At 33.6% G+C, this 21,754-nt stretch overlaps 1 protein-coding gene across 3 annotated transcripts in view; it reads left to right on the top strand.

Moving 5' to 3' along the window:
- The window catches only part of LUZP2 (leucine zipper protein 2), a 353,608-nt gene that overhangs the window by 190,761 nt on the left and 141,093 nt on the right, over window positions 1-21,754 (top strand). For all 3 annotated transcript variants that reach the window (XM_054585982.1, XM_054585981.1, XM_054585983.1), the window contains exon 5: window positions 7,590-7,652. In XM_054585982.1, coding sequence (XP_054441957.1) covers window positions 7,590-7,652 — 63 coding nt within the window. The remainder of the gene's footprint in view (window positions 1-7,589; window positions 7,653-21,754) is intronic.

Here is a 21,754-nt window from a genome sequence, read left to right as displayed (position 1 = left end):
TAAAATCAAATCAAATCATGAGTATTTTCTGGGAAGGTAGATAGATGTCTCAGAGGAGTGGGTGCGTGTGTGCTGCGGAGGTCCGTTTGCTGTTGGCTGGTGCAGAGGGCTGCTGTAAGATGCATGAGAGTGTAAGCTGAAGGACATCTGTAAATTCTGCTCTTCTACTTTTCTCTAACCTTCCTTTGGATATCTCCTCCCTCTCCTTCACCCTGGGGTAGCATGAACTCAGGTCCCTGTGTCACCATTGTGATACCAGTGCAGCCTATAGCCCTGCTGACATGAGGAGTTGGAGGTGTCAAAATTGCGGAGCCCTGACCTAACACTTCCGCCCTCAGCAGAATTCTGGGGTCCTAAGGTTCTCTGCCCTGGATCTTTCCTTCTCTTTCCTTCTCTCACCAGGACAGTTTCATTCTTTTTTTTTTTTTTAGTGACTCTTTTTCGATACACATTGCCACGCAGAGTAGCTCATAACCCAAAGAGAAAATAAATTAAGACGCTGAAGAAACATGTCATCTGAGCTATATGATATAGAGTTATTAAAACGAAAAAAAAATGCATTGGACCATATGTGTACACTGAAGCAGAATTACTGAAATAGATAAACTAAGAATTTAAGCTAAATATCTTAACTATATCCAAGGAGATAAGGGAGGTATTAACGATTTACAGAAAGAACATGAAGCCATAAAAAGGAGCTAGCTAGAAATATTAATTATAAATAATACCCAAAAGCTAAAATAAAGAACACACTAGATTGTATAAGTTCCTCAAATAAAGTAGTAAGTAGTAGTAAAGATAAAAAATTTATATAAAGCAGCAAGAAAGAAAAAAATACAGAACGTGGAAAGGAAACATTACAAAATATGTTTTAATACTAATTTTCTAACTTATTGTAATAGGGAGAGAATTGTAAAGACTAGTAAAACTTTAATAAAATAAAAAGCAGAGAGATAAATTTAATTTTTGAGATTATTTTTTATTGTTGTTCAGTTACAGTTGTTCCACCTTTTTCGCCATTGCTCTCCCCTGCCCCATCGCCAACCCCCCCACCCCACCCCCTGGAATCAACCCTCTTCATTGTCCATGCCCGCGAGCCCTCCACTGATGTTCCTTGGCTTGCTCCCTCCCCTTCGCACCCCTCTCCTTTAGGGTCATTGTCAGTTTGTTCTTTGTTTTCAATTTCTGAGGAGATTATAATAACTATACCTTTGGGTAGATCATACAAGTATAAAAAGGCAGACTCAAATTTTAATATATGAAATCAAAGAACAGCAAAAGCCATATTCACAATAGAGGTTTTAAGAAAGCATTATAAATAAGCAACTTTCACTTATAAATTGTAAAATTTATATGTAAATTCTTAGATAAATAAATATAAAATGCCAAAATTTCCCCAAGAAGAAATTTATTACTTGAATGGCTTAATATGGGTGGAATTTTACTGAGCTAAAAAATATCCTTTCCCAGAAATTCCATGGCCAGAAATTTTAATGTCAACTTCTACCAATTTTGAATATCAGTTAACTCATAGGCAAATTCACAGGCAAATATTTTTTCTGAAAAATAAGAGCTAAAATTCTGATCTTATTTTATGAGCATATGCATGTATGCTTCCAAATCAATGACAATTTACATAAATAAAACAATAACTAATGGCTATTTTTCACTAATGAATAGATACAAAAATCCTATATAAACATAATCCAGAGTATATTAACAAAATATATCATGAACAATAAATGCAAACATCTGCAGATGCAATAAATAATGCTTATATCTGTGGAAGAATTTGTTCTATATTTTGAATTGAATAACTATTTTCTAAGTCAGAATCCAGAAAGAGGTGAGAGAAACTTTAACAAATATGAGAAAAATAAACATTTATTAGAACTGCTTTATATAGTTATATAAAATATATTACATAAATATATGTTTGTGTACATATCTTTATATTATATATTTATATAGATATTATATATTATGAATTTAAATATATAATGCAAAATTATGTGAATATGTTTGCAATGTATTTTAATGTTTATATGGTGGAATATAGGAGAAGACATATTTCATATTACTGAGAGTTATGACACTTCCAAAATATAATGAAGACTTGGTTTATGTTTTTTCTATTTGAAGATTTTAGGTTAACTAAATGACTAAATTATGATAGATTTTTACTGTTGTGAATAATTCAATAATTATTTTTTTCTGCCAAGAAATCTATAGTTTGGTGTAATAGAAGAGTCTATAAGAAAAGGGGATTAAAATAATTATAATTGCTCACTCTCAAAGTAAAAACATTTGGATTTGATTATGTAAATATTGTGCAATTTTGGATTTAGAGCAGATAAACTGTGTGCTGTCCTTGATTACATATAATTACTGTGGCTTTTTCCATGAAAATTAAAAAATTGTATATTTTATGCCGAAGATGTTGCAAATACCCACATCGTTTGGTACATTCACACTAAAATGGCTGAAACTTAATGGTGATGTTACTTTTAATCACAAAATAGAAAAGAAGATAACTTTTTGAAAATTAAAAAAAGTAAAGCTATCTTGATCTAATTCTGTTGAAAATATTTTATGTAAACATGTGAACATTTGTTTTTATACACAAGCAAATAATAAAGTGGCAAATCTTTCAAATATGTGTTCCTCATGAAACACTTAATAGCAAGGAACACTGAGCTCTCAGGTGTAACCAGAGTAATTGACGATATTAATGTTTGTTGGAGGTATTTCACTACTCTTGTTAATTTTTATGTCTTAATTTGCCCTAAGTGAGACATAATTAGTCTAAAGTTAATAATTAGCTTCAAACTTTGCCTCTCATTATGAATAAAGTGTTGCTATGTTCTTTCATTCTTTATTCAAATAAATGTATTTTTGACTCTGAGAATTAATTGATAACTGCCTACTAGGAATGCTTATTTTACCAAAGATAATAAAATCTGCTGTAATTCCATATGAATGGTTTCAAAATGCTGATACTTTTTAAAATATTCTGAATATATTTCAGGTCCTGAATATCTGAATATTCTCAAGTTTTTTCCTGTCTCATTTTAACATTTAAACAATTATATTCTTACATTTCTATATAATTTTCATTGTAATTATAATTAAAGCAAGTTGTTAATTATGGATAACATACTGAATAGGGTCAAAAGGGAGAGAGGATTTGGAGAAAATAATGGTATCAGTGGAAAAGCAAGCTTTTAATATAAGCACAGTGGCTTTAAATAGTTTATGACTTAAAATGAAGACAAACCGGTAGCATATCAAAATTTTTCAGTGTTTGTAAAGTGCTTGGGTAGATGTAGTATTAGCCTTGACAATTGGTATTTCTTTTTTGTATTGCAAGTGTTACCATTGGTATTAGGTTAATTATTAATAACCAAAAGGATCAAAGGGAATTAGACATTGAGCTTAATAAAACGAGGAGCATGTACCTGCTTGCTTAGGCAGGAAGCTACAGCTTCACATCCCAGGGAATTACAGCATCTCTCTGCCAAGAGGATTACATCCTCTCTTCTCCCCACTTCTCATACTGGATTGTTGGAATGTTGGCGGCTCAGGGGGAGGAGCTTAACAGAAAGGCCTCTCAGTTTAACCTATCAAAAGCCTGCAAAAACTTGGGCGGTTCATTGGCCAAATTGAAAAAGCTTTTTTTCTTTTTCAAGCTCAAGCTAATATAATGCCAGGGGAACAAAGAAACTCTTTTTCTCACCCAGCGACTCACATTCTCATGGTGCAGGAGCTTGTTCTCTCCAAGGCCACGTGGTCCTAGCAGCTGCAGGGCCCATAGCTGTGCTGCCCTGCTGGCAGGCTCCAGGAGGGAGACTGAATACAGCGGCACAGCCGTGGCCTGCAGCTGGAAGCACACGCTAAACTTCCCGATGCTTGACTGGACTGAGCTTTAATATGACACAGGATTTTATTTCTGGCCCTGACTTTGTATGGTGAGATGGACAGAGATGGGATATTGGGAAGTCAGGAGGGAACTCCCTTAATTTTCCACCATCAATAAAGTTCACCGCGGAACCCTACTATCCCATATGGGTCTCAGGAAATTCTTTTCCTCCTGATACCACAAGAACTCCACTTCCGCCAATAACCCAAGTACATGACTTAGGCTTTCATTGCAGAGGAATCCACAGCGAAGAGGCATTTCTTCAAAGACGGCTATCTCAAAAAACACACTGCCAACCGGAGAAGCCCAGATGTCTCGCTCCCTTCCCCTCCCCCTCCCTGCACACTGCTCCTTTGTTTTAGAGATTTTGGTTGATCTCTGTAACTAACCAACAGCTGACTGTTTGGGTCACTTGTTTTGCTCTTCCCATATTTTAAAATTTCCATGATGTTTTAAATTCACCAATAAAGAGTGAGCTCTTGAACCTTAGCCTTTATCTTCAACCTCAATAAAGCCAAAACCTCAGTCCTAGCTTCTCACCCCCTCTTCTTCCTTTGTTCCCCCTTTCTCCCCTTCTCTCTCACTGTATGGCTACAGGTGTGCCATGTAACTTTTAGGACTTATAAGTAACAAACTTTTTATTCAAAGTTTCCTGTTGGTTATCAATGAGAGTGTCTTACAAATCATAAGACCAACAAGGGCCAGCACAGTCACTTTCAATAATCTAAGACCTGCACAAAATAATAGAAATGAGTATTACAGCTGTTTATTAGAGCACACGCTATTGTTCTGCATACATATGTAATTTTGAATCACATCAAGGCCTTTCAGTGATACCTTTGTTTCATCAACCAAATTAAACTTTATGTTCCTAGAGAGGCAATGAATGTGACTCTTGTTTTGAGGCTGATGTCAGTGTCTTCATAGTTTAAACTCATCATGAATATTTGAGGTAATGGTAATGTTACCATAGGTGATTAGCTAGCTATTAATAAGAAAAGGAAGCAAAGGGGATTGAGCGCTGACTTTAATAAACTGGGGAGCATGAGCCTGTTTGCTTCACCAGGAAGCTACAACTTCACGCCCCAGGGGATCATAGCATTGCTTTGCCAAGGGGATTAACACTTCTCTCTTCCCGACTCTGGTACCAGGTAATGGGGGAGAAAAACGAGCAAGGAGAGACGAGCACAGGCACAATAGAAGTCAAAACGGTGCGGGGAGAGGTGTTTGATCCTAGAGGGCTGTCAGGCTGGAGTGGGGGAACAGTGGATTGCCTACAGAGTGGAGCCATCAGAAAGCCTATGAAAACATGGGGAATTCATTGGTTATTTTGAAAAAGCACCTTGTCTATACCAAACTCCAGTTAATATAATCCCAGGGCAACAAAGCAGCTCTCTCTCTCCATTGTAATTTAGCATATTAACATATGCTGTCAGGCTTTATATAATACACAGTAAGTAAAATGCAAGAAAACATGTACAAGACAAATGCACACAAACTTCAGGGTAATCACTATCTTTAGGGAGACAGAAGAAAAATTAGGTAGGGCTTTAATAGTATATATAATGTTTTCTTTACAGGGTTTGAATAAATTGGACAAAACATTTAATGTATATTTATCATTAGGTTTAGACCTAGAAATAACTTATTGAATATATATTACTTCTTTTTCCTTTCTTTATGTTTGAAATGTTTCAGAACTAACTTTAAAAAAATCTGTCTACGTGGTGAAAATCAACTTTTATCTGATTTCTATTGATTCGATTTATCTCTAGAGATAATTCACATTGCCAATCTCTTTTGTAGAATTCTAGGGGTTCTTTTAAGGCTATGTTGTTAGATGAATAACCAATAGATTCATGAGGTTATTGAGCATTAAAAAATGGCTAGTCCAAAAATGGGCAAAGGACCTGGGAAGACGCTTTTCCAAGGAGGAGATACAGAGGGCCCAGAGGCATTTGAAAGGATGCTCAGCATCACTAGCCATAAGAGAAATGCAGATCAAACCCACCTGAGGTACCACCTCACACCGGTCAGAATGGCCATCATAAACAGATCCACAAACAACAGGTGCTGGCCAGGCTGTGGAGAAAAGGGAACCCTAGTCCATTGTTGGTGAGAATGTAGACTGGTGCAGCCATTGTGGAAAGCAGTGTGGAATTTCCTCAAAAAGCTGAAAATGGAACTGCCTTTTGATCCAGTGATTCCCCTGCTGGGACTATACCCTGAGAACACCAAAACGCCAATACAAAAGAACCTATGCACCCCAATGTTCATAGCAGCACAATTTACAATAGCCAAGTGTTGGAAGCAACCTAAATGCCCATCAGTAGATGATTGGATCTAAAAGTAATGGTACATATACACAATGGAATACTATGCAGCAGAAAGAAAAAAAGAACTCCTAAACTTCGCGACAGCATGGGTGGAACTGGAGAGCATTATGCTAAGCGAAATAAACCAGGGGGCGAATGACGAATACCATATGATCTCACCTATAAGTGGAACCTAACCAACAATACAAAGATGCAAGGAAAATAAGACCAGCAACACTGAAAGGAAAAGAAATCAACAGAGACAAGAGGGAAGGGGGGGCAGGGAAAAGGAAGGGAAGGGGAAAGTCAAGGCACATATAGCAAGGACTCATGGACAAAACCAAAGGGGATGAGCTGAAGGAGGGAAGGAGGGTGGGGGCAAGGGAAAGTGGTGGGGGGTAGGCAGAGACAAATATATTTGAAAAAATAAATTAAAATTAAATTAAAAAAATAAAAAATAAAAAATGGCTAGTCCAAACTGAGGTGTGCTGTAAGTGTAAAACCTGCAGTATATTTTGAAAGCATGTTGCCAAAAAAATGCATTAATAATCTATTACATGTTAAATGATAATATTTTAAATATATTGCATAAAATAAAATATATTAGTAAAGTTAATTTTTCCTATATTTTTTTTACTTTTTTAAATGTGATTTCCAACACTACAAAATTGGAGAAATTGTTTCATCTACTGTCTTACAGTTAGCTTTTCTTATAATAAACTCTTAGTGACAATAAATTTTCAAATCTTAGCTACTATGCTTTATTGACTATTTTTTCAATTTCCTCAAATAGATAATGTGCTATGCTTATGCAAATAGAGTTGGAATTACTGGCCTGAATTTACAGTTCCCAACAATATCACATCCAACAGGAAATATCATGATTTCTTTGGTACAGTATTTTTAACATTCTTTACTTTTAAAGTCATGAATATCCCTATGCAACTACTTTCAAACTTGGCCATAGGTCAAAATAACCTGGAGAGTGTTATAGGAATGGATTCCTAAGCCCAGCCATAGGTTTTAATTTTTAAAAAAATTTTTAGAGGCACATATTTTTAAAATTTGAGATGTAAACACATAAGAGGATAACATTCATAGTGGTCATGGATTCTGAATATTTTTTAAATATATATTTTATTTTATGAGTAAAGGTGATTTGTATATACTCAGCAGATAGATGTATGAATTGAGCAATAAAAGTTCAGTTAATAAAAATTTTAATACTTTGCTCTTTTTCAATATTTGTTGATAAGAATGATTATATTACACCCCCAAAATTATGAAAATAAATAGTATAAAAACCATGAAAATAAATGAGAAATATGTATAGATAATTTTCTATTCATTTTCAGATTAATTTTTTGAAAACTGAAGTGGAAAGGAAGAGCAAAATGATCCGAGATCTTCAGAATGAGGTAAGACATAGTTCATGCAAATTTTACATAAATCAAAGAATATTTCATATTGATTTGCCAAAAGCTTTGGAGTAAAGATCACATACAGGTTTGGTCTTTAGTTATGTTCTAATCCTTACTTTTACATTTATTTGATAATGTTATCAGTGCATATATCTCTAGTTCACGTTCCCTTCTAATTATATTTTGCTTGGGAAATATTAAAAGTGTATTTTCATTTCATAAATTTATCTACCAATTAACATCACAGACACTGAAGAAGGAACCTGACTAGAAGCTGACTCCATGCTAGGAAGAATCAATCTAGAAAGAAAAATTATGTAAGAATGTGAGTAATGTAAGTTTGAAAAAAATAAGCTGTAGGAAATTACTTTTTTCCTAAATGCATTAATTATGTAATACAATTAAACGATGACCAATTAATAATATATCATCCTTGATCAATCCCACTAACTATGGTTTATTTTTTATTCCAAATCAATCACTTTAGCTTTTATGAATTTATTGTTCTTCTCTTTTTCCTTGCTTTCTTTTATTTTTTGAGTCATTTAAATACATTATTCCAAAATGATTTCTACCTGATGTCAAGACTAAAATTTAGACTTTACAAATGCCTTGATGTCAACATTCAGCACCAGCACTCTGATGTGACATTAAAATGGTTTTTCAGATGTGCAAAGACTGAAGAAGAAAAGAAAGCAATAAAATTTTAAATAGTGTTCTGATGATTTCATTGTATTATCATGTCTTTCTAATGATTTTTCTTATCAGTTTTCTCAAGAAAGAGTAATGGGGTGGGCTTGATAATGTTTTCCCTAAAACCTAAATCTTTGTGGATTTCCTATTTATCTTGGAAAATGTCAGATGGGATTAACAGGAATACAAGGTGTACTGAATAATTTCCTGTTCAGTAAGGTTCAGTGAAAGCTCAGTGAAAGGTCTAGGTTACTCAAGTCAAACAACTTCCATAGATCATTTAAGACAAGAGAAACATTTAAAACAATATCAAAGACAGTATTAAAATAGGAAAGTACATTTGCACATACACATGTACATTCACATAAAACATGTACCATCATATGAAACATGTACCCAGTTGTATGATAATAGGAGGATTTTGGGTTAATCTTAATCTCTATATATCTCATTGGTTAACTTTTAACAAAAAGATAATTTTTAAAAATCTAGTGTTTAACTAAGGAGAAAACACTTTCAAAATCAAGCTATAGTTTATTCATAACCAATGCAATATTTTATTATTGCAACGAAATATTTTATTTCTGGGTAATCTTTTATAATATAATATTAATTTTTAACTATATAGGCAAAAATAATTCTAAGAGAAATACAATTCTGCAGAAGTAATATCTTCTAAACATAAATTTTGTAATTAAATTTACTGCTGTTTACATTCATAATTTTGAAAATTGGCAACATGAAAATTGATAACCAGGAAGTTTTTGTTTTCTTAAAAAAAAGAAAATACTAATGGTGAGCATATATCATTAACTGAATGGTGAACATATATTATCAGCTTTTAATTTGACTCCTTTGCAATAATTCCTTGAATTTTTAGGTTGATAATTTTGAGAAATGATTTATATGTGGAGACTGAGCAAAGTAAATGTACAGTAAAACTATATAGACACTGACTACAAATTAGTAGTGCAGGAGTAAGTAAAGAAGATCAAACAGGTAAACTAATTAAACAAAATACAAAAGGTGAGGGTGACAATATAGGTATGAAGTGTACATCTGAATAAGGTTATTGGGGAAGTCCCTGTAGGAAAGGACTTTTGAAAAATTATTTAAAAATAATCAACATTTTTCCACATGTGAAGGTAACTATTAGAAGACACTTTTATATTAGAACCTAGGGATTTAGTTTTTAACATTAAGATGTCCTTTGGAAGAGGAAAAATATTCACACTTTTTTTTTCCAGTTAAATGCAATTTAGGGCAGAAAACGTTTTGATTTTTCCATCCAGACAGGCATACCTGAAACAGGCTACATAGGAGCTTGTGACTCAAAGATTGTGAGGCAGAAGAATCTTTCAGAACCTAAAATCTTAACTGGGAAAGGACATTGGAGAATATAGAGAGCAAATTGAAGGTGAAAGAGGTAAAGAAATCATTTTTTTTACAGAGAAAATAGAAAGTGGGACTGGAAATAGTGTGCACTATGAAATAGTAGGAATATTTCAAGCTCCTTTATTTCATTATCTACACATAAGCATCACTTTTAATGTGTCTAAATATTAGTAATTAATAAATGGTGAAGTGATATCAGTAAGTTATTAAAAATTGTGTTCATTTCTATATGGTTTTCCTCAGCATGTCAAGATTTGAAGGAACAAGGAGAAAGCCTTGTCATATTTTATAGAATTTTTTATCAATACAACAACACAAGCAAGCATACAGACAATATATTGTGCTTCAGTGCTTATAGTGGCCGTTTAGTGACCAAACATTTTTAAAAAATGGTTTTCACTGCACCAACATATCTGGCTAAGATGTGAGTACATAAAACCATTAAGATTTTTCCTGCCTTAAAAAAGGAGATTAGTAAAAAATATGCATCAGATTTTAATGTTGATGATACTATATTTTATTAAAAGTCAGTTCCCTTTAGAATCTATATCTCAAAGGAAAGAAAACTCACTAAATTCTAAGTGTAAGGGTGCAGAGACTGACTATGATTCTTGAAATAAATGCCAGAAAATATTAAATTGTGGTGGTATTTTTAGTAGTATTGCTATAATTTTGTTAGTTATGATTACAACATTACATTGTGCGTGGCATTTTTCAGTCACATTTTTTCCATTCACTCTGTATTTTTAGTGTACAAATTTGTAGACTGTGAGGTTTCTCACAATGTAAAAATTAATTTATTGTAGATGTATCACCAGCTCTATGGTAACTTCCTAATCTGTCTCTAGTTCTAATGTCTCTTATGTAATCCATCCTTGCACATTCAGTTGCTTATTTTGGATTTTGCATTTAGATAGTATACAGTTAAAATATACATAAAATTTTGCTCTATAAAATGAAACATGTAAATAAATAAACCAGAAAATCAGCTCTCTTCCCTGACTTCTATATGTTTGAGGTCTCTCTGTAAAAAGTCTAGCCATTGTTAATATAATGAGTGGTTTGCATAATATTGGTGTAACTGGGCATCCAAGGAGAGTGGACAGGAATGCACATGTGTGAACAATGATGACTTCACTGTAATAGGGTGGGTGGTAGACACCATTGAGTGAGCATATATACTGTGTGACTGTTGCTTTCAAAATGACTGAGCAAGTAGAGCAACATATCTGCATCAAATTTTGCATAAAGCTTGAACATTCCTCTGTGGAAACTAATTGGATGATCCAGAAGGCCATAGCTATGGGCAACTGGTGATTGACAGCTTAATGTGCCTGATCATGCATCATGTCTTGTGCAGAGATTTTTGTGAAATAGCAAATCATCTAGGTGATTCAGCCCCCCTACAACCCAGATTTTGTGCCCTGTGACTTCTGGCTTTTCCCAAAACTAAAATCACCTTTGAAAGGGAAGAGATTTCCGACCACTGATGAAATTCAGGAACGTGCAATGCGGCAGCTGATGATGACTGAAAGAACTGTGAGAGGTCCCAAGGTGCCCGCTTTGAAAGGGACTGAGGTGTGTCATTGTCCTATGTACAATGTTTTTCATATCTTGTATCTCCTTCCATAAATGTCTCATTTTTCATATTACGTGGTTAGATAGTTTCTGGACAGAAACTTGTCCTACTTGTGTCCTACTTGTCTTGTGTACTAATTGTGTTATATGGTATAGTCAATCTCAGAGGCTCCAAAGCTCAGAATTCTCTTTGACTTTGAACTTCCAAAACATCTTCTTTCAATAGTTATTTTCAATTTTATTTAATTTTATTTATTTTTCCCCAGGATAAAATAAGTTTGTTTATATTGATCCTGATATTTAAAAAAATGGTATGATAACATATAGGTAATGAAATGTTAGAAAGGTTAGATATTGGGACAAAATCTTTGACTAGTTGGAGCTTATTAATGCAATAAGTGTGATAATATTTAGGGCTTTATAAAGGAATACATAGTTGACTATATATGATTTAGATTAATATTAAAATAGTTTATATTAAATAGTGAGCAGCTAGAGATCAAAGAGAAGGAAGAGTGGAAAAAGGAAGAGGATGGAAGGAAGGAAGAAGAAAGAGAAGGAAGGAAGGAAGGAAGGAAGGAACAGAGGGAGGGAGGGAAGGGAGTAAGGAAGGAAGGAAGGAAAGAAGGAAGGAAGGAAGTTAAAGACAGTAGTCTCTTCTTCTCCATTCTCTTCTGTGGTGTTTTGCTTGAGTATAGATTCTTATGATTGATTCTTTTGCCAAGACTCATTCGAGATAGTTTAAGGTAAAGATAAAAATAAGGAATCATACTAAATAATAGTAATAATAATAAAGTCAGGAACAAGTGTGACCCATGCTGCCCAGTGATGGAAATCAGTAATTTGTCAAAGCTACTCTCTCTCAGTGCCAAGCTTTCCCTCTTACTATTTCATGGCTCAATTTTTCTTTCTTTCTTGTTTCTCAGTTCTTTTGCTAATCTATTTTTCACATGGCTCATACAGTTTTTTTTTTATGTTTTGTTTTATTGCTATTGTTGTAAGTGACTGGGAGAAAAAGTTTCCCATATGTCAAATCACTGCCCGGTGTGTGGATTTCCAAATAGTTTTAATAGTCATTGGCGCATATCCAAGCATATGAGGAATAGAACATGGGTTTTAGGAGCAGTGTATCAGTTACTGTTTTCAGTTGTGGTAAAAAAAAAATCCTCTTGTAAGAAGAAAAGGATTTATTAAGCCATAAAAGAATTTCACAAAATTGTTAGGAGAGCTGAATAAACAGCTTGTAGGCAGAACTTTAGGAACAGCTCCATAAAAATATTCAGAGCTGGTTGTCTTAAGGCAAGGCTACCTCTGCCAAGATCAGGAAGCTGTGAGCCAGCTTGATAACCCCATCTGTTTTCCCACAGTCCTATTCCTTGTGCAGAAGACAATGGATAACATCTAAATCACTAGCTTTTGTATCTACATACTGCACGTCTATCCAAGTGTTGCAGTGAAACTGCAGGAATATGATGGATATATTTGTTTTATTTCTATTTTGTTTGCTTTAATTTTTCCTTGCAAATGTTGGATTAGTACTAAAAAACTTGCACATTGCAAAAACAATTTCCAAAATTTTGTAGCTTGTGTATTAACAACACTTTTTAAAAAAAAAAGTTAGAGTCCATGGTAATTAGATGTAGTGTAGGACAGGTCGTCATTGAGCAGTTTTGAGTAGTTAAGAAACATGCTCTAAGTACCACTGACAGAGCTTTCAATTGGACATATATGTGTGTTATAATACCTTGTGTATATATGTGGCATCTTGTCCTTGTCATGTGGTTTTAACTATGTATTGGTCTGAATTATTTTCTCAACTGATGCTGAATCTTTGAAGGTAGAGTCTTACCTTCTCTAGAATATTATAATTCACATATTTTCAAACAATCATAAGGCCAAGACTCCGTGTACAGTGAGAATAAATTAATACTACACTTAAGTCTGTTCTTAGCACTAATGAATTAAATTAATTGAATAGGACACTACCTCCAAATTTGGACTTTGAAGCTGATTTACCTACTTTGTGATTTTCTCTACAATAAGGAAGAAGAGTTGAGGCTATAACTCTCTCTAAAAAACATTATTCCAGCTTGCCTCTAGTGAGGATGATGGGATAGTATGTAATGTAATAGAGTGCTCAGGGTCATCATTCTGCAAGTGGAATCTCACCCCTGCCTGCAGATGAACAGGCATAAGAATTTGAGTCAAATATATACAGAGTCCAAGACATGCCTGAGTTGTTTTCAAATAATTTCTTTACAGTCTTTTTGCTTTATTTTTCCTGAATTTCCTTTTAAATTATTATTTCTAATAGTCTGGTTAATTATGTGTCCAGTATTTAAAGTTTACTATAACCCATCTGTATTTGGTGCTAGGACTACTGTAATAGTATCCAAACTGGGTGGCTTAAAATGACAGACAGGTACTCTCAGTTTTGAAAGAGCCATATTCCCTCTAAATGCTCTAGGGAATAATCTTTTTTTATTTTTTTGCATCTTCCTACTTTCTGGTCTCTTCTAGTAATGCTTGACATTCTTTGGCTTTCAAAAACCTTTGCTTCTATCTTCTTATGGCATTTTCTCTGTGTTTCTCTTTCTTCCCCTGTCTTAAACACATACCTGGATTCAATGTAACCTGGTTACAAATTAATTCCATGTGGGAAGACCCTATTGCTAAATAAAGTCACATTCTGAGGGTCCAAAATGTGATTTAAATTCTGGGGTGAAACTAATCAAACTACTTCATCATCTATGGCATTTTATATATTCTAAGTAAGCAGCTTAAGAAATTTTTTAAACAGGCAAGGAAGAAATATTTCATTGGGTATAACTCTGTCTATAGAAGTACTCTAATATTACTTATTTAGTTGTATATGTAAGATTTATTTGCCTATATATTCATTTTTATAATGAACATGTTACTTAATTCCCAATTTTGTTCCAACATTGTGCTACATTCCTGAGGGACATATATATGATTAAATTTCAATTATTCAAAGCAACCTCTGACCATGAAGAATGGAAATAATGTAATTTAATATTACATAATAGGGAATATTTTTCATATAATATATAATGATACAATAATAATTATAAAAATTACACAAAATAACTACAAAAACATATTGAAATTAACATTTTACAATAAAACATTGTTAGGGGACATACAAGGTGTAGTGGTCACTGAATGCTTCATGGAAAGGGTAGTTTTTGAAAGGGATGAAAGATATAGAATTTATAGCCCTTCATTCATGATCAGACAGCAAGTATAAAAGGGGTTGATATTTCAAAAGTTCCCAGGTATGTGAAAAGATTGTTAGTTGTTTATTGTTGTGAAGAAAGTGGTTAATTTTGGTTGTAGCTGAAACCAATTTCAGTCCAGCTTTCTTGCAAGTTAATGCTGTAAATATGTGTCATAAGAAGGTTCTGGTGCTGCCAATCTGATCGATATGGCCAAAGCATAAAACACATAAAAATATATCCGAAAATTTCCACTATCAGATGCAGCTATTTTGCAAAGATACAGATTTTTTACTCAGCATTTCAGAAGTAAGCCAGAACTGCTGTTTTAGTGGAGATTAAGGTCTACCTTACATTACGTTTTATTTACTATTGCAGTCAATTAATTCTTCCAAGTTGTAATTTCCTGCTTCAGAATGTTGGCTAGATGCCAATGCTGTAAACAATTTTAGGAATGAGTCTCCACTGAAATTGTGTGACTTATGCCCCTGCCTGCATCTGGACCACTGTTCCTATTCCCCGACAGAAGAATATATCATGTTCTCTGCCATGCTTCAAGGGAAAGTTTTCATTTATTTCATGATTTTTGTAAAAATAATTTCGTATGTTTTATGTATTTCGGAATATTGATAATTTCGTAAATGAGAAAACAATGCATGTAAGGCCTTTCGAATACATTTATTTATTTATTTTATCCTCACCAAGGGCATGCTTATTGATTTTAGAGAGAGGGAAAGGGAGGCATAGAGGGAGAGAAACATTGACTGGTTGCCTCTTCTAGGTACCCTGACATGGGACCGAACTTGCAACCTAGGTATATGCCCTTACTGGGAATCGAACCTGTCACCTTTTGGTTATGGGACAACGCTCCAAACAACTGAACCACACCAGCCTGGGCCATTTATCTCATATTTAGACATTTAACTCTTAACAAATGGAAACTATTTTCATCATCATCATCATTGTTATGGACTTCTGAGGTAAAATTAGGACATCAATAAGCAACACTATATATAAATTTGCTTAGGAAATGATTCTAAACAGTCAAAGAGATATATAAAAACTCTACATTTCACATAAATAAAAATACCAAGGTAACACAGGGCTCTATCTCTTTAACTTCTAAACAGTTTCATTCCCTCTCTCGTAGTGTCACTCTCTACCTGGCATAAAAGACAACTAAGTATCATCTGATTCACATCCTACCAGTTTAAAAAAAAAAGTATATATATATATATATATATATATATATATAGCCAAAGCAGACAGTCGTTTCAGATTGTACCAGCAAAAAAAAAAAAAAAAAAATTCCAGCAAAAGTCCTAAATTGTTCCCATGCCTGAGCCTATCGGCATGACCAGGTGAATGGGGCACTCTCTTATACAGGATCAGCCCTACTCAGAAAACAGGTGGATTTGCCACAGAAAAGGAGGGTTCATTCCAAGAGTTACTAGATATCAGACTGACAATATAAAATGTATCCAGTAACCATTAAACACATATTTCTTCCTGTCATTTTCACCAATTTTTTACTATCCCTCAGATCAGAGCATATAAGAAATATTTTAATCACCTCAGGACCCAAATCATGTACACTGTATTTGCATCATCATATCTTTGTTAATAATGCTCCCTTGGATGTAGTTCAAACCCATTCCAAACATATTAAGGATCTTTACTTTTCTCATGTTATATTTACTTTCTACATTCAAATTCTCAATAAAAATGGCACAAAGGAAGGTTAAGTAATATAACATTAGATAAATGACCCATCTCTGTGCGTGGAAGGAACTTAGAGAAGTGCTTTGTTTTCAGTCGTCAGGTACTCATTATTCTCTTGTATTTGCTTCTCAGCCCCTCCTTCACTTCATTATCCCCTCCTTTGTGCATCATCGATCCAGCATTACTACAGGAACCTATGTGCCTAACCGTCCTTCATGTCCCAACTTGAAATGGATTTCATCTCCTCAATGAAATCTTTTTACCTAAAGCAGTCTTTACTCATGGGCACAGACTGAATATGGGAGGGTAAAGGAGCTACAACTAGTTAACGGTGTAATAAAAGGAAATTCTCAAGGTGGGGGTGATTTCAGGAGGTTTGAGAGGATGGAATGAAGGCTTCTTTCATCATGGACAGGAAAAATAATAGATCCAGATAATATATGAATAACATAAAAATAAATATATAACCTCCCATTTAATCCATAATGAAATTCCAGAAGACATAAGTTTGTGGGTTTTGTATTAGTTCTATTTTTATGATTACTAAGTATGGTAGCTCCTTGTCTAGGAAAACTTTTAAAAATAAAAAAAGTTATGTTTTAACTCTCTGGAATCAAGTTTTTTATTCCTTTAATAAGTTTAATATATAAATATTAATTTTATAGTGTTTATTCCTTGGGAAAAATTGACATGATAAACAACTATTTTCTGAGTTCATCTTTATGTAGTTTTGTTCCAAAAAGTCCTAGTGTATCCAAAATAAATAATTGTTTCAATGGCAAAACATGAAACTCTTTGGTACTATAAAAAACTACAAATACATGAGGCCTCAATTCAAGGTAATTTATAGTCTTATTATAAAACCCACGATTAACGGAAAAATCTGACGCCCCATCTTGTTTTTTTTCTTTATAGCAGTTAAAACTTCTTGAAATTATACTACATTATTCATTAACTGTCTATTTTCACTCTTATCTACTTTTTAAAAATATAGTAAAAAACACATAACATGTGGTGGGAATGCAAAAGTGCACTTTGGAAGACAATTTGGCAGATTTGTACAAAATTAAACATATCTTACCATCCCATTCAACAATCATGCTAGTTGGTATTTATTCAAAGGAGGTAAAAACTTATGTCTGCATAAAAACCAGCACATGAATGTTCATAGAAGCTCTGTTCATAATTCCCAAAACCTTGTAGCAAAATTTCTTTAGGAGGTTAATGGATAAATAAATGGAAAATTCAGACTATGGCATATTATTATACACTAAAAAGAAATGAGCTATCAAGCCATAAAAAGGTATAGAGGGAACTTAAGTGCATATTACTAAATAAAAGGAACCACTTTGAAAAGGCTACATAGTGCATGATTCCAACTATATGGCATTCTAGAAAAGGCAAAACTATGGAGACAGTAAAAAAAAACAGTAAAAAAGTTGTCAGGGGTTAGGTGGAAGAGAGAGATGGATAAATAGACACATAAGATCTTAAGCAATGAAACTACTGTGATACTGTATTGATGGACACCTGTCATTATACATTTCTTCAAACTCAGAATGTACAATACCAAAAGTAACCCCTAATATAAACTATAGATTTTGGGTGATAATGATGTGTTAATGTAGATTCATCAGTTGAAACAAATACACCTCTTTGGTGGGGGACTTTGATAATCGGCGAGGCTATGTATAAGTCAGGGCAGAGTGAAGTTTTTACCTGCATCTAAGACTTACCAACTTTATCATCTTGACTGAGTCACAATTTTTATTAGTGTAATTGGTAAATAAAAGGTTTGGATGAAGTGTTCCCCATGACTCCTTAAATTTCAGCGTCACGGTCAGAGTTTATAAATTCTCAGTCTGGAGAAACAGCAGCACCTAAGCTGTGAGTTAGTAATTCCTGACTACTAAACTCGGAATAAATTTCAAGTGGATAGCCATGACTGTAAATTGTGTTTGGATTTGCTGAACGCTTTTCAGAATGTGCTAGGAGAGTTTAAAAATATTAAATATTAAAGTTGACTCTTCTCTAGCACATGTCGTAAATAACTGTAACATGCATAGATATCGGGTCATCATTCAAGATCATTTTTAAAAGGTTTCACCATTCAACTTATATTTTTGGTCGTAACTGTTAATTTTAAATAAAGTTGATTTGAAAATATTATTTTAGGGTTTACTTTTAGTGAATGTACAAATTATAGAATGTTGGAAATATTTAAAACAATTATCAGGCAATTATAAACTTTTTTACCCCTTGAGTATATAGAAAATATACTAGTGCTTAAAAAGACAAAAGTAGGTGTCATGGGTAGTAAGAAAGTTGGCAGAGTTAAAATATAGAGACTATATATCAGCTTCAGGTTATGTCTTTGACACTTACTCTTTATTATACTACATGGAAGTAGAAGCACCAACTCCACCCTCACAGTTGTTCTGAGGATGAGATGAAATAATAGTTATGAGAACAGCTATTGTTCTTGTAACTATTCATTGTGTCAGTCCTTGTTCTTTCCAATAAATGTTATCTATTAATACGCAGCTGTTCACAAATGAAGTGTTTCTACTCCTGCTATATTCTTTAATTAGCTCTTATATGGAAAATACATGTAGGGTTGAAAAATAGCCCAAAGACAGCAGGCTCTAAACTCTGGAACCTGTACATGCTACCTCACAGGGAAAAAGGGTCATTGCTCATGTGATTAAATTAAGAATCCTGAGATGGCGAGATTATCGGTAATTATTCCAGTGGACCCTAAAGGCAATCACAAGTGTCCTTAGTTGACATACACAGAGAGTCAGATAGAGTAAAGCTGGCTTTGAAGATAGGAAAGAGACAGCCATAAGATCAGCGAATGCCTGCAGCGATGAGACTGGAAGAGGCTGAAACCATGATTATAGCCTGGTGATTTTTGACTTTGGCTCCAGAGCTATTAGATGACAAAGTAACTTTCTCTTATTTTAAGCCACCCAATTAGTGGTCATTTCTTACAGTGGCCTTTAAGAACTAATACACTAGGGCTTAGACATACCCAGGCTATGATTAACAATAATTACTTAAGAGTATGTTATAAAATGGAGGATTTTATTTTCTCCTATTAATTTTGAAGTTAAACTGAAATGTTATATAATTTATAGATAATGGGAAAATACTCATCTGTATCATCTTAAACTCTTATTTATTATACTCCTGAGTCTTAGCTAGGCATTGTGCTAATTAACCATGGAGGGAATAAGATCATGAATCCCAAGCCTTGTTATAAATCGTAGTCTTGTGTAGGGAAGACTTCTCAAAGCATGCGATAAATTGATACAATAGTAATATAATATGTGCCAGGCACCACACATTTTACTCATTTACTCCATAAAAAACATTGAGTGGGAAGTTTGTTACCACTGAGATACACAACAATGACAACGACGATGGTGATGCAGATGATGATAGCAACAACAGTTAACATTTTATCAGTGCTTTTTTTGTGTATACTATCAGCCAGGGCCAGTCTGTGTATTACCATAAATGATTTACATGCACTATCCCATTTAGTTTAAGCAACTATTTTTTTTGTTTGTTTATTTAATGTAATGACCTCTGGTGCACAGAATTGAACCAGTTCTATGGTTCCTGGAGAACTTCATCATGTGAGATTGCTTCTGCACAGTCACTTAAATTTTTTTAGTTATTTTTAATAAATACTAGCAGAGACACCAACCAATATGTGAGCTAGATCTTGCCAAAAATCCCTTTATCATCATCATTCATGATTTTTAAATACAGGAATTGAGGGGTAGAGAGGTAAAATTTATAGAGTCAATCCAGTAGCTTGAATTTGAACCCAGGCTGCCTGACACAAGTGCTAATAATTCTGTCTGTTCTTAAATAAAACTTATGCTGCTGATTCAAGTTACTGAGTTCAATTTTTTAATCATTTCTGCATTAAATCTGATTAAAGTTTGAAAAAATTTCTACCTCTTTTACAAGTAATTTCACCCATCAACTGAAAAACTTTGCCTTTTTCCCCTGCTTTCCTCCTTCCCCGTCCTGTAAATAGTCTATTCATGTTGTTGTTAAAATCTTGAGTGAAACTTAGTGCAGGGAAATTTTTTCGTGGTCTTCACCAACATAACAATTTTATCGTGGTTGAAATAGATGGAATGCACCCGGCTTGCCCCCTGCTCTCATCACTACCCTGTGGCCTGCTTGCAGGTTACATGTGTAATTGCATTTCTTGGTGGCAATCCCTTTTATATTCATGATTTCACTTAATCTGAACAATCCAGATGTCAAGCAGAACACATTAAGAATGGAAGGGAGAGGCAAGGAAAACTAAATCTTACAGACTTAGCTGTTTAATTTTATAGAACCAGCAGAAAGTGGCAAAGGAGCTAGGCACTCAATTTCCCCTGTCCTTTCAAGGTGTTTTTCTCCTTCTACCTAGTGTTCTCCCACTCTCAGGACAGTAGACTTTGATATAAATGTGAAACTGACCACCTAAATAACTGCCTCTTTTAATCTTTCTAAATATCTAATCCATGTGTCCATTAGTTAAACTCAATCATCTTGCCACAGCTGTGAGAAAATAGAACTTTTTTTTGCATTTTTCACAAAACTGCTTTTGTCCCGTTAAATATTATATCACTCATATTCCCATGGATTTCTTCTCCTCCAGATAAAATTATACCTTTGTTGATATAGTGGAGAACTGCTATTGTGAGTTTTCAATAAAATTACACTTACCCTTTTATTTCCTTAATAAAATCGAATTTTATCACTTTTCTCACAATTCAAATTTACCTGATGTATGTATTTACTAGATATAATTTTAAAAAGCAAACCTATGTTACTTTTTAAGAGATAAAAAAGGATTGAAAATCTCACTTATCAATTGATATTTCCAAATTAAATTCTAGTATTTTTCAAGTTTAAGGAACAGGGTTTCTTATCCAAATAACTGTGCTAATATTCATTTTAAATGATTTTAATATAAGAAAAATAGCCCTCTCATTCAGAAATCATTCGATATTTGACCACTGAGATATAGTTTGCTAATATGTTTTATTTCTTAAGCTGTATATCTGAAACTAGTTCTTATAGACAATCTCAAAGGTCCATGCACTTCATACATCTGTTAGATTTAGAAACACAAAATTTATGTATTGTATGATATATATCTATATATATTGAATATATACATAAATATATATGTATGTGTATGTGTGTGCATGTGTGTGTATATATATATATATATATATATTTATATATCTAAAAAATTGTCTGACACTCATTGCCTCCCATAGTCACCAGTTTAATTTAAAATGAGGTAGTGTGGTCATAATAACCATATGTTCACCCATGTCCATTTCTCGGTCTCATTTTTGGTAATTAAAAAAAGAGTGAGCTTTAGCTAGAAATTTATACATTTACCAGTCTCCCAGCATTTTCTCTAGTTAGTCAGGGCCATATGCCTAT

Source organism: Pteronotus mesoamericanus, unplaced genomic scaffold, assembly GCF_021234165.1.
Source record: "Pteronotus mesoamericanus isolate MK-2021 breed Mesoamerican mustached bat unplaced genomic scaffold, CSHL_Meso_final contig_90, whole genome shotgun sequence".
Lineage (NCBI taxonomy): Eukaryota > Metazoa > Chordata > Mammalia > Chiroptera > Mormoopidae > Pteronotus > Pteronotus mesoamericanus.
This window is presented reverse-complemented; position numbering and strand designations above follow the sequence as displayed.